At 45.5% G+C, this 14,171-nt stretch overlaps 1 protein-coding gene across 1 annotated transcript in view; it reads left to right on the top strand.

Annotated features, from left to right (window-relative positions):
• gpr176 (G protein-coupled receptor 176) overlaps window positions 1–9,392 on the top strand; it is a 15,413-nt gene extending 6,021 nt beyond the window's left edge. Inside the window, exons 2-3 of the mRNA XM_076037598.1 lie at window positions 3,337–3,589; window positions 7,406–9,392. Of these exons, the coding sequence (XP_075893713.1) occupies window positions 3,337–3,589; window positions 7,406–8,633 (1,481 nt within the window). The 3' untranslated portion in view covers window positions 8,634–9,392. The remainder of the gene's footprint in view (window positions 1–3,336; window positions 3,590–7,405) is intronic.
• The last annotated feature ends 4,779 nt before the right edge of the window (window positions 9,393–14,171 follow it).

Raw genomic sequence — 14,171 nt, 5'->3', positions numbered from 1 at the left:
GACGTCACACCATCCCAAGAGTTCTCAGGTTCTCACATCTTTCCCGTCAACAGCTCTCCACGGGCAGAAGTAGAACAACGAGCTCTGTGGGTGACGTCCGAGTTGATCGGCCTTTCTAACTTGAGCTTTTTATGTTTCTTAACCTTAAAAGAAATCTTGGCTGAAACATTCGAAACCCTGCGTCTACCTGTCAGTCTTTCTCAGCCTGTGGTTTCACAGGCAGTTTTTTCTTCTTTATTTGTGATTTTGCACATGTGACAAAAAAAAAAACATACAAAGATATCGGACAAAAGATAAATAAGAATAAGAATAATAATAAACTTTATTTGTATAGCACTGCAACCCATGTGCAATAACATGTGCAACCCACAGTGCTTAACAAAATAAAACAAAACAAAACAAAGCAAAACAAAGAATATTAATAATAAGAACAACAATCATAATAGTAACAATGAGAAAAAAAAAAAAAACTCCACTGCCCCTCCCCCCACCCCATACGGACCCACCCCTCCCCACCAGCGCACACAGACAAACGCCCACCCCCACATTCACACAGACATTTGATAAAATGGCTTGGCACTGAAGAATCGGATGAGGAAAGGCCACTAAGGGGAGATAAACATCACTTCCTGTTTTAACCAAAGCTGAGGAGCAGCTGGAGGGTTTGCGGAATGCTTCCAGTCATTTCGCACCGCTCTCATGACAACCGTTCTTCTTCCAGTCAAGAGCCCTCTGCTTCTGGAAATTGAGGCTGGTCAATACCAGATGGGAAAACACACGCTTCTCCCTCTCCTGCTTTTTTTTTCTTCTTCTTAGTAAGGCACTGTCAAACAAAACAAGTTGTTAATTATAATTCCATCAAGCAACCTTATTTTCCCAATGTCTCCATTTTCAGGTGTTGGGGAAACAGCAAACTTCTCTGCACTTGTAAGGTTTAGGAGTGAGGAGGTGTTTTGGAACTGCTAGAGGGCATTTTCTGTTCCAAACTGCTGAATTATTAAGGGGCCCTCTGTTGAAAAACCTTCTTTTTTTTCAGCTTTTTGAGTTACTAGCATGAGTGTCACCACAACAATAGATAGATAGATAAACTTTATTCCAGACTCAGGTCCATATTAAAATAAATAAATAAATAAATGAATAAATAAATAAATAAATAAATAAATAGATACAAAAACGTCTGTGAGCAGCTCTTCGGTGTACCCCGAAGTATTGCTAGCTGCTAGCACTTACACATGGAAATATGTTGGTCTTTTGGTCACGTTTAGGTAGGTGTACGTTTTGAGCTGAAAACGTTAATGAGGATGTTTAACAGTGGAAAGAAAAAAAATGTGTTTTTTTTTTTGTCATTGTCCTAAACTAATCTGTACTAGCACTAACTCTGCACTAGCTAACATGCTAGTTTTTCTAGCGTCTGAATACAACAATGCAGTTCACCGTCTTCACAGTCAATCTTTTTACCCTCTACACTGCTGCTGTCAACGTTGATGGGATGCGAACATCCTTCTTTGATTGGTCAGCTGTCAAAAAATGAGAGTGGTTACAAACGCTGCTTCGGAGGTGTCAAATTCCGAACTGGTATGGACAAAGCGCAAACTAGTCGAGGACACAGAGGTCTGATATCAAGGTGCGACGGCCACAGTCAGCCAAACTCCAAACATTTCATTTTCACATAAAGTTTAATTTAAACACGTTAAACAAGTACTAGAACTTTACATTGTTTTAATGGGGGGAATGTTTTTAGACTGTAAAGTTTACCTTTATGTTTTATTAATCACTGTCTCTTCATCTCCCATCAGGCCATACTATTGTGATGTCATTGAGATTTTTTCTTTGTATTAATTGTAGTTAACGGCAATTTTGTCCCCCCCCCCCCCCCCTCCATTTTTTCTTTAAAGAAGCTTGTCTTTTCACAATAAAGTGTTTAACAGCGCACAACACAAGGACCTATAACCTTCTGTCACAGCACACGGGAGGTGATATCAACGCAAGTTTTTCAATTAAAATTGGCGTTGCGTCCTCACATTTGCTGCTGCGACTGCGCAACACGAAACCGTAGCCCTGAAATAATACTGCCGTGCCAGCTCTGTGACAATGCCTGCCACTGAAACCCCGACGCATCACGAGACAAGCAGCGGAGCACAATGTGTTCTTCTCCAGAGAGAACATCTGTTCCTGCAGCACCTCCATCCATCCATTTTCTATCAGTGCCCGCACCACACTCAGGTTCGCCGTGGGGCTGCAGCCAGAGGAGGGAGGCTGCACCTCCGGCAAGCTGTTAATTTATCACTAGGCGGACCGTGACGGGCAAACAGGCACATTCACGTGTACAACTAAGAGGTGAAACAAACGTCACAGAAAATTCTTCTGAAAAAAACCCTGATTTGTGGTATGGGCCATTTTTAGACACACCAAATAATTAATTCAAGGGGACTTTTTATTTTTTCTTCTTAACAGCTTGTTCTGTTTGTGTAAACAGGATAACACTTGGGACAATGTGTGACTCCAGTCAAAGAGTTAATGCTAATTAACCCTCTTCAAGATTGTTAAAAATAACCCTGTCTCCTCCTGCAAAATATGGAAAGATTTTTTTAAATTTGTTCCCTTTCTTAATCATAACTTTTGTAATGCGTAATTTAAATTCTTCACCTTTGAGCCCATTTGCATTTTACCTATGGTAATGATGCCTTTAAAAAATACCCCTTAAAAATAACATTTCAGACTTTTAAAATGAGTTCAATCATTGCATCCTTCCTGAGAGTGTAATTTGCACACATTTAGCGCAAGGTTTACTTCCCAAATCACAGCATTTTATTTGAGATGGAGCCGATGTGATTCAGGGTTCAACTGGTTTTGTCTTGATTGCGCAAAGCACCTCGAGACAGCTTTGCATGGGACATACGGCTGTACAAATAAAAGTTGATTGATCCTTTTTGCAATGTACAGAACTAGGGGCAGTGAAAATACGACTCTCACTCAGCGCTAGCAAGAACAAGTTCTGCTAAAATTGTAGCCGAGTTGCACAGGAGCACAAAATAATACAGGAAACTGCGTCGCTTGGCATTCACAAAACGTTCACCGTCCCGCCATATCTCTTGTATCCTCGTTTACTCCGTGGTGGTTCATTGTTCACAACACTGGAGGCCGTTGAGCAAGTGCAGGTAGCCGGTTTGTTTTGGTGTACGTGCAGTGGAAAACTACACGTGTCTGGTGAAAGGAACAACCAATCAAAGAAATAATCAGTCATACTGTAACTCACGCAAGATAAACACACAAACACGCACGCAGCAGACAGCGAATACTGTATTCTCTAAAGAGACGTGTGCGTACTCTCCGCAGGAAATGCCACGGTGTTGTGGTGCACCTGCTGCACGAACGTCTTCAAGTCCGTGACCAACCGCTTCGTGAAGAACATGGCGTGCTCGGGGATCTGCGCAGGCCTGGTGTGCGTCCCCTTCGACATCGCGCTGGGCGCCAGCCCCCGCTGCTGCTGGTGGCTTCACGCCGCCGTCCTCTGCAAAGCCTTCAAGTTCCTGCACAAGCTCTTCTGCTCGGCCACCGTGCTCAGCTTCAGCGCCATCGCACTGGACAGGTCAGTTTGAAGTTGCGTCGTCGTTCTCGTCGAATAAATCAACGCTTTCTCTGCTCAGCCATGGGTGGAAGGCAGCAAGTCTTTGATGTGCTGTGGTTTTGTACCTCACCGGGGAAGCTGGATTGCGAAAATCTTGCGGATCCATTTGGGAAATGTCATCCGCGTATGGCTGCATTATGAACGGTTATTTTCATTTAAAGGAAAGAAGCTACTAGCGCGGTTCATTTGAGCTAGCTAGATTTGGTGGAAAGCTTGGAAACGGTCTCCACTTTGTTGCTGCGGCGATGATAGAAGTTTTATTGAACTGGACATTGGCTTTGGCAAGATTTAGCCGAGCATCAGAGATGTCAATTTATGGCAGCTAACCAGGAGCAAGCCCTTTGCTCTATGTGTATTCTTACATTTATGGGCAGTACATTAAGCTTTTACCAATATAAAAATGATAAATCAAGCGAAACACACACTTTAAGTCTTGAAACTTAACCACTAAATTGAAGCCACTAAGCTACATCCATACTACAAAACCGCAGTGGCCCCAGTCAAACTAATCAAAGCAGGACTGTCTTCGGTCAATGCATCATCAGGTTGACCTTCGTCGCAGCGGCACCGGAAACACGACTCTGCCTTAATCAGTTTCGTCAATAGTCGGGGGTTGAACGTGGTCCAAGTTTAATAATCGCTCCGGGCTTTGGTTGCATTTAAAAAAAATTCCCCATGTTCCCCTTTTTAGATGGACACGCAAAATTGAACCCAGTGGAGTGGAAAAATTCCATATGGCGCGTGTGGTTAACGTTTGCTTTTTCGCACTTAAAACATGTTCCTCAAAATAGCTCTAATTAATTCACAAACGAGGAGACCGAAATTGACTCGCAGTTCATCGCGGTTGAGGCCGTTGCTTTGATTCTCTCCCGGGAAACATGCGAAAGGCAAAGACGTGCGAGCGTGTCTTCACGGGAGTGAATTATTATGTTATTTCTTTGGGCTTTTTTTCTGTTTAATCGGGGGCCCCCGCGGCGGGAACGGTGGGTCCTTGGGCCAGCGATCAATAGAGCGCGTTCCATCGAGCACGGCGAGCAGCCGCCCTGCAGTGCCTGGAGCTGCCACAGAGAGACAAAAAAAAGGCCGATACGAGTTCTGCCGCTCTTCGCTCTCTCTATTACTCCCTCACGAACAGACACGCTGGCAACCTTTTCTTTGGCAATTCCGGCTTATGAAAGAGGATTTCTCTCAGCGCTCTAATTTGTCGCCTGAAAAAACATACAAACACTAAAAATGAGATCCACGAGAAGCGGTTCCCTTCACCCTCAGAAACATTCGGTAATATTTCTTGAGTTTTAACATTTAAAAAAAAAAAAATGATAAAAGGCAGACTTATGTCAATAGACTGCCGGTTGCTTTCTCCTGCTGATTCATTTCTGCCACTGCAAGCGGCTGTCTGATAAGTTTGCGTGCTTAGCAGACTTCAACCCCCCAAATGCTGCATATATTAGGATTAGCATATTTTGAACTCGGGCTTTTGATGTAAAATGCATTAGCGAGTAAAGCCGCCGAATTAAACAAACCGAACAAAGGTTTGTTTCATTTCTTGTTTCTTTTTTCTTTTCTTTTCCCCGGATTCCACTTCATATTCTGTCATATTGCTGTCGCGTTCTCAGCCGTCGGCGGCCTCACTGCCGCAAAGATTATATTATCGCCTCCATGGCAACCGATACGGCAGCATGTTAACTAAGCAATTAATTATTTAATCTCAAGGAGGGCAATGCGTACATATACAGGCACCCTAAGCATGCTGGGAGAAACAAGCAAGTGCGTGTGATTTCTTTCGATTGATTCAAAGGAGAGGACATTGAAAGGTTGACAGACTGTCTGGTGAAATGAAGAGACCCCGTTATGTGTTTGTGGCTGCGCTTCAAACGTCATGCGCTGCCTTTTAACCCGTGCAGAAGGAAATTCACAGCGGCCCTGCAATCCGGTTCGAACAAAAAAAAAAGGCACCGCGGTTCTCCTGCAAGTCTTAAGCAACCGACAGGATTGTGTTTTATCGTACTCCGTTTGCGATATTGAAATATTTATTAGGCTCAATGCCACGACCACGATCACGAGACTGGTTGTGAAAGAGCACAGGTGGAGTCCCGCTCATTGTCGGGTGGCTGCACACACTTTATTTACATGTGCACGGACATTACCCACAGACAGTTAACGGGAACTGTTAGCAGGAACCGCTAACACACGGTTAACACACGGTTAGAGAACAAAATTCAAACAAGCCGTTTCTAAACGCACCAAAAAAGGTCAGTTAAATCTCAAAGCTAATCACTTCCACAGCAAACACTGTATTGTACAGTTTATGATGAGCTTATTTGAACAGTAATACGCCTCATTGCTGTTGGTGCTAGCTAAAAAGTTTTGCTGAAAAAAAAAAAAGCTTGAGTTTTTCCCTCTCATCAGAAACCACTCGCCCTGCAAGCCACTAAGGTGTTAACTTGCTCTTAAAGTAGACTGCCGACCTTTATAATACAAAACAACTGCACCTCTTTCCACTGCGACATTATTTCTCCTTATGTAACGCTTGCATGATTTCCCGGGTTTCGCAAATCCACTTGAAGCTCTTACCTAATGAGAGGGTCACAGTTTCAATACTGGCTGGGCTGAAAATACACGAGGTGCATTTTCTGAACGTAACACTGACGCATCAGTTTCTAACATGTGTGCATTTGATGTTTATTTCCGTTCCATGTATTAATTCGGTGAAGCAGACTGTGTCTTTGTCTCGTTGCGCTGCTATTTTTATGTGGGTATTGGAAAGGTCTTGGGTCCAGTTGACTGCCTGTGTTAATCAACTTTAAGACGTCATCAGAAACACAATATGCAGCTCTGTTGACGTTCCGGCGTCAAACATTGCATTGGAAAAAAATAGACTGGTAATGGACACCTGTAAAAGTTAGTAATAGTCAGTAAGTTGGTAAGAGTTGGACTGAGAAGTGGCAACAGCCCGTCCACACTTTGCCCAGTGTTGTTTTACCTTCAGTAAAGCTAATTTTCTTTTTGTTTGTGTACATCAAGGTACTAAAGATTCAAACTTCATTACAAGGCCAGAAGTGATGAACCAGGTTGAAACTTCAGTACAGTCCAGGACATGCTAACGGTAGCTAAAATTCTGCTGGACATAACGATTAATCCGAAGGTTCGCCTTCCATTACCAGAACTCTGTTACCATGTTGCGTTTCCAGGGGGACCCTTATTAGTGACGGACCTGCGTCAAACACGGAACTCGGTGAAAATACGAAAGTGGTTCAGTTTGTTTCATACTAACTTTAGATAAAAACAAAAAACAAAAAACTAAACGAAAAAAAAAAAAAATGTATCATAGCAAGAATTTGCATCAGATGCATGTCAGGCAGTGGTCTCCTTAGAAAACAACATGCTAAGTTCTCTTTATAGGCAAACCCTACAAGTTATATCCAGCATAATTCTAGCTAATGGTGACACCTTATCCACCTTGTTCACTCGACATTCACACGCCTGTCACATGCTTACAATGTCAGTTGATATTTTTCCTTGCATGTCCAGTGAGTGTTTGTTGTTGTACACATGATGAGACAAGGGTGGAGGCGGAGTAATGGAGATGGGAGAGGAGGTTGGTGTAGTCCCTTTGTTTTCGTATACATACGCTCAGCTGCGCCCTCTAGTGGTGAGAAATGGCATGGCATGCCCCTGTAATTTCCCTTTTGCAAGCCCATCCCATGCTTACAGCCTTTTCTCTTCCATGTTGGTGGTCAAGTCGTCCAGCTCTTTGCTTGCGTTTCTGTGTCTCAGGTACTACTCGGTGCTCTACCCGCTGGAGAGGAAGATCTCCGACGCCAGATCCAGGGATCTCATCATCTACATGTGGGTCTACGCGGCCGTGGCGAGCCTCCCCGTGCTCGCCGTGACCAACGTGACGGACATATACGTCGCCTCGTCCTGCTCAGACGACCGCGCCGGCTCCTTGGGCCACGCCGTGTACGTGCTGGTCTACAACGTGGCGGCGATCATCCTGCCCCTGGCGCTGGTCTTCCTCTTCATGCTGCTAATCCGCCGGGCGCTCAGCGCCAGCCAGAAGAAGAAGGTGATCATCGCGGCGCTGCGGACGCCCCAGAACAGCATCTCCATTCCGTACGTGTCGCAGCGGGAGGCCGAGCTGCACGCCACCCTGCTGGCCGTCGTCCTGGCTTTCTCGGCGTGCTGCGCCCCCTACGGGGCGGTGGTCGTCTACCGCACCATCCTGGCCGACGCCCAGGACCTGCCCGTCTCGCTGTACCTGACGGCCCTGTGGCTCCCTAAGGTGTCCCTCCTCACCAACCCGCTCCTGTTCCTGACGGTGAACCGCTCGGCCCGTCACAGCTGCCTGGACCTGCTGGCCAGGATCCAGAGGCGCTATAGTCGCCGGAACGTCGTCAGCACCGGCGGCCTGGCCTCTCTGGGCGGAGACGGCGCAATCGGGGAGCCGGCGGGACTGGAGACGGCCGGCCGCTCCGGGAGTCAGCTCCTGGAGATGTTCAACATCGGCCAGCAGCAGATCTTCCGGCCGTCGGAGGAAGAGGAGGAAGAGGCCGTCGAGAACGAGGTACCAATGCGAGAAGCGACGGGCGAACAAGGAGCCAAAGAGGAGCAGGGCGGTCAGTCGAGGCAGGCGAGCCTCAAAGCGGAGACCAGGAAGGACCCCCAGCAGGGGCCTGTTGGCCCCTCCGTTATCACCAAGGAGGCCCCTCAGCCGGTCGCGGCACCGCGGGTCACTCCCGTCCACGCGTGCACCTGCGTGACGTCGTCCCAGGTGGCGCCGGCCACGCCGACCGAAGCGGACGACTCCACGCAGTTTGGGTTCGGGCCCTTCGAGCTGCCGCCCCAGTGGCTCCCGGAGACCAGGAACAGCAAGAAGAGGCTGCTGCCGCCCCTGGGGAACACGCCCGAGGAGCTGATCCAGACCAAACTGCCCAGGGCGCGGCCCGAGCGCAGGATCAGCCGGAACAACAAGGTCAGCACCATCCCCACCGTTGACCCGTGAACCTTTGGCCAGCAGACCCTGCAGCAGCAGATGCAACAGCGGACGCTCCCCTCGAGGTCAAAGGGCCGACATGATATTGACGTGTTGGAGCTGCTCACTGATGAGATGGTTTATTCATGGTTTCTTTCGTTCCTTTCCCTGTCCTGCTTTTTTTTCTCAAACAGTAGCTGCCAGTATTCGGGTTTTTCACTCGACACCTGAGGCTCTGCAGGTTCTACACAGGGCCAATCAAGCTGACATTAAATATTTACAGCGCGGTGATTAATATTTCTGCGTAGTCGGACCCGACCGGGCCGATCGAATAGCTTAGTTCTCCGTCTTGTAGAAATTGGCCCCACGCCAAAGGGCGACGTGATGGGAGCCGTTCGAATCACCTTTTTGTAATCGAGCTGGTTGACGCTGTGACTTTTGCGGATTGGCTCATCGAGAAAGATGCACTAAAGACAAAGTCGCTCATTTCTACCGCAGAGGAGCGAGCTGAGGCGCCAAATCAAGGCCCGGAGTTCTATGCTGTGATTGCACTGTGTAAACACATCGTGTCACCTTTTGTGAAAGAGTTTTCTTGTCCTTTGGAGTGACTTTGTTCTTTGATCGTCCTTCTGTTCTGTCATCACTTTGGAAGACGCAGGATTGTCTCCTCTGATGTCGTAGTCGGTGTTACTCATGCGTTCCAAAAACCAACAATAATGATACAATCGATAAGTGAATATGATCAAAGATGCATATGTACCGTTTTCAAAACCTGCTCATAAAGATTTACGACTCTCGTCTGTGAGTGATTGTGTCTTCTTTGGTTTTAGTCCGACGTCTCTCTTCCCCCCCGACATCAATATTGTCGACGCTGCTTTCCTTGAAAATCAATTGGTCCTTTGGCCAAACTAGTGAGAGCGAATGCTAAAAACCTGATGGACCACCTGCCTGCATGCACTTTTACGATCGCTCCGTACCTTTCCGCGTTCAGAATTCTGACTTTCCATCCTCCTTTTTTTTTGATGCATAATTCACCAGCCGCTGCCGCCACCTGAGGCTCCGACTGAGGTAAACAGAACCGGGCGGCACCTCAAATATTTGCCGAGCTGTATAACGCTGCTCACGGCTCCCACAATGCCCTGCTCTGTCCACACAAAGAACAATCCATGCAGTTGCTGTGATCTCGAAAGGGTTTGACAGTTGCACCCGCCTGAAAGCAGCTACAAAATTAAAACAACAATGTGTGTGCGTTTGTGCTTTTTGTCCAACTTATTGAATAATTAATTGGGAACGGTTGATGGAGATTAATTCACACCAGTGACATCCATTTATGTCAAGAAAATAACGGAAGAAATAATAGGAAAAACTAAAGTGCCCAACCGTCCACAACAGCTTCATGATTTTTTTTGTAATAATGTGAAAAGAAGTGAAAATTTTTTTTTTTGCAGTGCCGAAACTTTAGTTTTAACGTAAACCAAGCGAAGATCGTGCGTTCAATGAAGGGCCATACTGTTTACAGAGGAGCTCCAGCAAAGCCTCACATGTTCAAATGGCATCTCAGCATATCAATCTGCTAGCTAGCTAGAAGGTTGATGTTTGAAGAGCAACAATGACCAGAGGTTTGTCACGCGAGCGGACTGACAATGTTAAGTCACTTCGGAATAGAAAACGAAGAAAAAAAAAAAAAAAGACCAAAAAATTGCCTTTAAGAAAGCCGTCTGAAGTGCCTCGGCCTCAACAATGGTCCGAGAGGCTCCCTGCTCGTTTTCCCTCAACAGCCACATGGCAACAAGAGAGGATGGAGCAGTTGGTTTTCTGAACCCTGTTCAGCCTCCAGTTGCCTGATGGGGTAAAAAAAAAAAAAAGTGGATTTTTGTTCCGTGTCCGACGAGTCTCAAATTTCGGATATTTATTGTTGGATATTTATATTTCAAAAGGTTTGGTTGCATCAGCGGCGCACAAACACATGGCAATAGGATGAAATACGGATCCCCCCCAAAAAAAGATCAAATCTTGTTTGTCTTGTGCACTGGATGTGTTCACGAGGACGTCATCTTGCTGAAGCATCCACTTCTGAGCTGGATGGCTAAAAGTTGGCCACTGCTCGAAAATAAACTGCAACTTGGAGGCTTAAGAGCGATTCTCAGCAGCAATACGGTACATCATGAATACACGAGGTGTACAAAATGTTCTTCCGCCACTGCATTTGTGAATGCCTTTTATTTACGTTCTCGGTGGAAATGCGTATTTGCGAAGAGCCGTGCGTATATATTCCTATAAAGAAAACAAACGCTGTACGTTAAATCTTCCATTTACATTTATTCATGCGGAGTCATGATTAGTCATTCATCCTTCCGTTTTGAACGCTGCGCGTCTAGACACGCTAATGAGAGATCGGAAGCTTACGGCCTTACACAAAGCGCCAGCCGTCTGTCGCAAAAAAAGAAAGAAAGAAAAAAAAAAAAGGCAGCGACGCTCCGACTCCAACCTTCACCTCCACCTCCCTAAAATTATTCACAAGAGCGGCGGAGCAAATTACAGTCGCAACGGTTTTTCTAGCAAGTTATAGCGGCCTCGACCCAGGCCGTGCGTCTAATCAGAATCTAATCTCCTTTCGGAGCCTGTGTGTAAGAAGAAGCACATGAGGAGCTTTTCGGCAGCGGAAGCACAAAGGCGCTGATTGTTTGCGGCTTTGGTTTACGGTAATCTAAGCAGGGTTTGTCGTCAGCGGTCTCGTCATTGCTCGTTAGCTTTGTTGCCCCAACGTCTCGTCATTTACGGATAAATCCACCTCTGCGACACACCGCCCAAAAAAAAATGTCAAGTTATGCAACTCGTCTAATTCAATACCTTTTTTTTTTTTAATAGAGATCATTTATGCAATTGAGCTGTGACAGATTAGGAGCCATTACGTCACCAAACGCACGCAGGCACACATTTTAATTAAAGACAAAACTGAAGCTGTGATGACCTCGTATCAGGGCGTAATGAAGTCTTGACGTGAGTCTTTAAGCTTTTTACTCCTTACTTGAGGGTTTCTGTAAAGAGTGCTTTCGTGAACAAAGACGACATAAAATCCGACTACAAAGAAGGCACTTAAAGAAAAGTCGAGAAAAATACGAAACCGCTTCAGCCGAGGACCCACTCGTGACGAACTCTACTGTTGAATCTTTTTTCAGTAACCCACTCAAGCATGGATTCACATCGCAGACACAACCAGAGTATCTGACAGCCAATTTTAACTGACCTAGTCGGTGTTCAGAACATTGAGTTAAAAACTGCAGCGACTGAAAAGAAACCCGAAAGACTCATTTTCACGTAGCTAAACGTGAGGTCGGCTGACTGCTTATTTCGTGCCAACAACTGACCGAACAAAGACCGACCCCCCCCGAAGCCTGGCAAGATGGATGGGCAAGTAAGGAATCAATGAGAGCATGAATAATAATTGGCTAAAATGCTACATGGCTAAGGCTAACTCCTAGCTTCACTGCGCATGACTGCCGCCACAAACAGATTCATTATTTCCCATTTGCAGGAATACAAAAAGCACCAATCACTCACCACTGCCTTTGTATGTACTTGATATATCGAGTTACAAAAAACAAAAAACAGCCCTTGATAAATAAAATCAATAGAAAATGCTTATTTTGACTCACAATTTTAGTCTTTGGTTGATCATTGGACATTTGTCTGTTTTGATAAAATTAGCCTCATTTTCTGTGACTTGCACCATATTGCGTGTGAAACTGCAAGTTGCAAGTGTGTGTGTGTGTGTGTGTGTGTGTGTGTGTGTGTCATGGGCGAGTGTCAGGTCATCTCGCCATTAAACTTCACAGTTCAACAACAGGCTGACGCGCCGTGCAACACCCCATTAACTGCTGGGAGGGGGGGGGGGACCAGAGCAAGTCAGACCCAGTCATCCTGTTATTCTGGTCAACAGCGAGCTCTGTTTTCAGTGGAGAAAAAGTTGGAGCTTAATTTTTTTTTTTTTTTTTAAACTTCTCTCTATCCAGTTGTAAACACGTCGTCAAAGCTCAGCTAGCACCTTGTACCCGCGACGTTCACCCCCCCCGTCCCCCCCCCGCAACCTCTACCTGCCTCCTTGAATCAGCCCCACACACACACAGACACACACAGACACACACGGGAAATATGAGTGACGTCTGATGCGACTAAACAATTCTGCTGTTTGACTTTATTTTTGTTTCAGTTTTTTTTTTTTTTTTGGCTTTGGTCAAAAAGAAAAAAAAAACTGAAACAAAAATAAAGGTTTAACTTTAGAAACAGTAATAATACATAGAATGTGCGGTGTAAGAGATAATATTATGTAATACGGACTAAAAGTCCCAGATCAAAGAAAGTACCCAGGAGTGTGGTTCTTCCATTCAAATATTTTGTGCGATTGAGGTTAAACAGACTCGAAATCAAAAACAACAATACTTTGATTTTTAAATGATTTACTTTCCAAACTAGAAAATATTGGATTTTAGTAAGCAAAGACACCACACCTCCCGGGTGAGTGTTGAGTGAGTGCAATGAAGGGGACGTTAGAAGAGGAGGGGCAGCGAAGAGGAACAATAATCTGCTGGCAAATCTGCGGTACAAATCCCCATGACAACCTCTCGCTCAGTTCTTGGAAATATGCTGATGCCGGTGAGTGAAAAGGATGACCTACTAAATCACGCCTATTATATGAAGGAGGGAAAATTGTGTGTGTGTGTATATATACATACATATACATACATACATACATACACCCAGAGTCTCTTGACCTTAGTCTCTACAATCAATTGCTTAAATGTTCCTCTACCTATCTATCTATGAAAAGAGACCGAGAGACTGACAGGTGCAGCTATGGCTCTTAAACCTTGCACACACCTGAAGCTAATCCCAGGAAATCAACACAGACAACGTCTGAATTTTCAACCAAAACACAGGCTGAAATTCTTGCGCTGTCACAATTTCCTGCAGCCATTTACTTTGATGTACTTGGCAAACGCCGATTAATGTGCCCTTCCCCCGCTATGCTGAAGCTGCTGTTGAGATTGGAGTGAACCCCACATGTTCTGAACCTGTCAGAGAGGCTCAATCCAGACAGCATCACCTCTTGGGGGCGGTCCGCTGCAATCTCGGGCTCATGCTGGGATTTGCGCTGGCGGAGGGGAGGGGGGGTGCGGGCCGTGCATTGGCCTTCAGTGACATCATGCTTAGTCCTACCTAAGTCAATAACGCCTTAATACCATCAATATTGTTAAAATTCCAAGTGGGTCACGCTATAAACTACACGACCCAGTGAACGACAGGCTATGTCTCCCGTGTCATCCTTTCTCTCTGTCATTTCAGGCATAAAATAATCTCACAAGTCAGTAAAAAAAATGTTGAATAAGCTTGTAAATGTTTCGAAATAAGGCACTGTTAGTTAAAATGAACGGTTGAGTGTTTAATTAATTACGAGACCGCAGATCCGTCCTCGGATGCTAGTAGTGACGTTAGCATGTCCACCTTTATTTACTGTAGTGTTGTGTCTGTTGACAGATTTCTGTGAAGCAGAAGTCCATGAAACCCTCA

The sequence above is a fragment of the Nelusetta ayraudi genome, unplaced genomic scaffold (assembly GCF_046127955.1).
Source record: "Nelusetta ayraudi isolate G7.1 ecotype Tasmania unplaced genomic scaffold, CSIRO-AGI_Nayr_v1 ptg000052l, whole genome shotgun sequence".
In the NCBI taxonomy this organism is placed as follows: Eukaryota; Metazoa; Chordata; class Actinopteri; order Tetraodontiformes; family Monacanthidae; genus Nelusetta; species Nelusetta ayraudi.
This window is presented reverse-complemented; position numbering and strand designations above follow the sequence as displayed.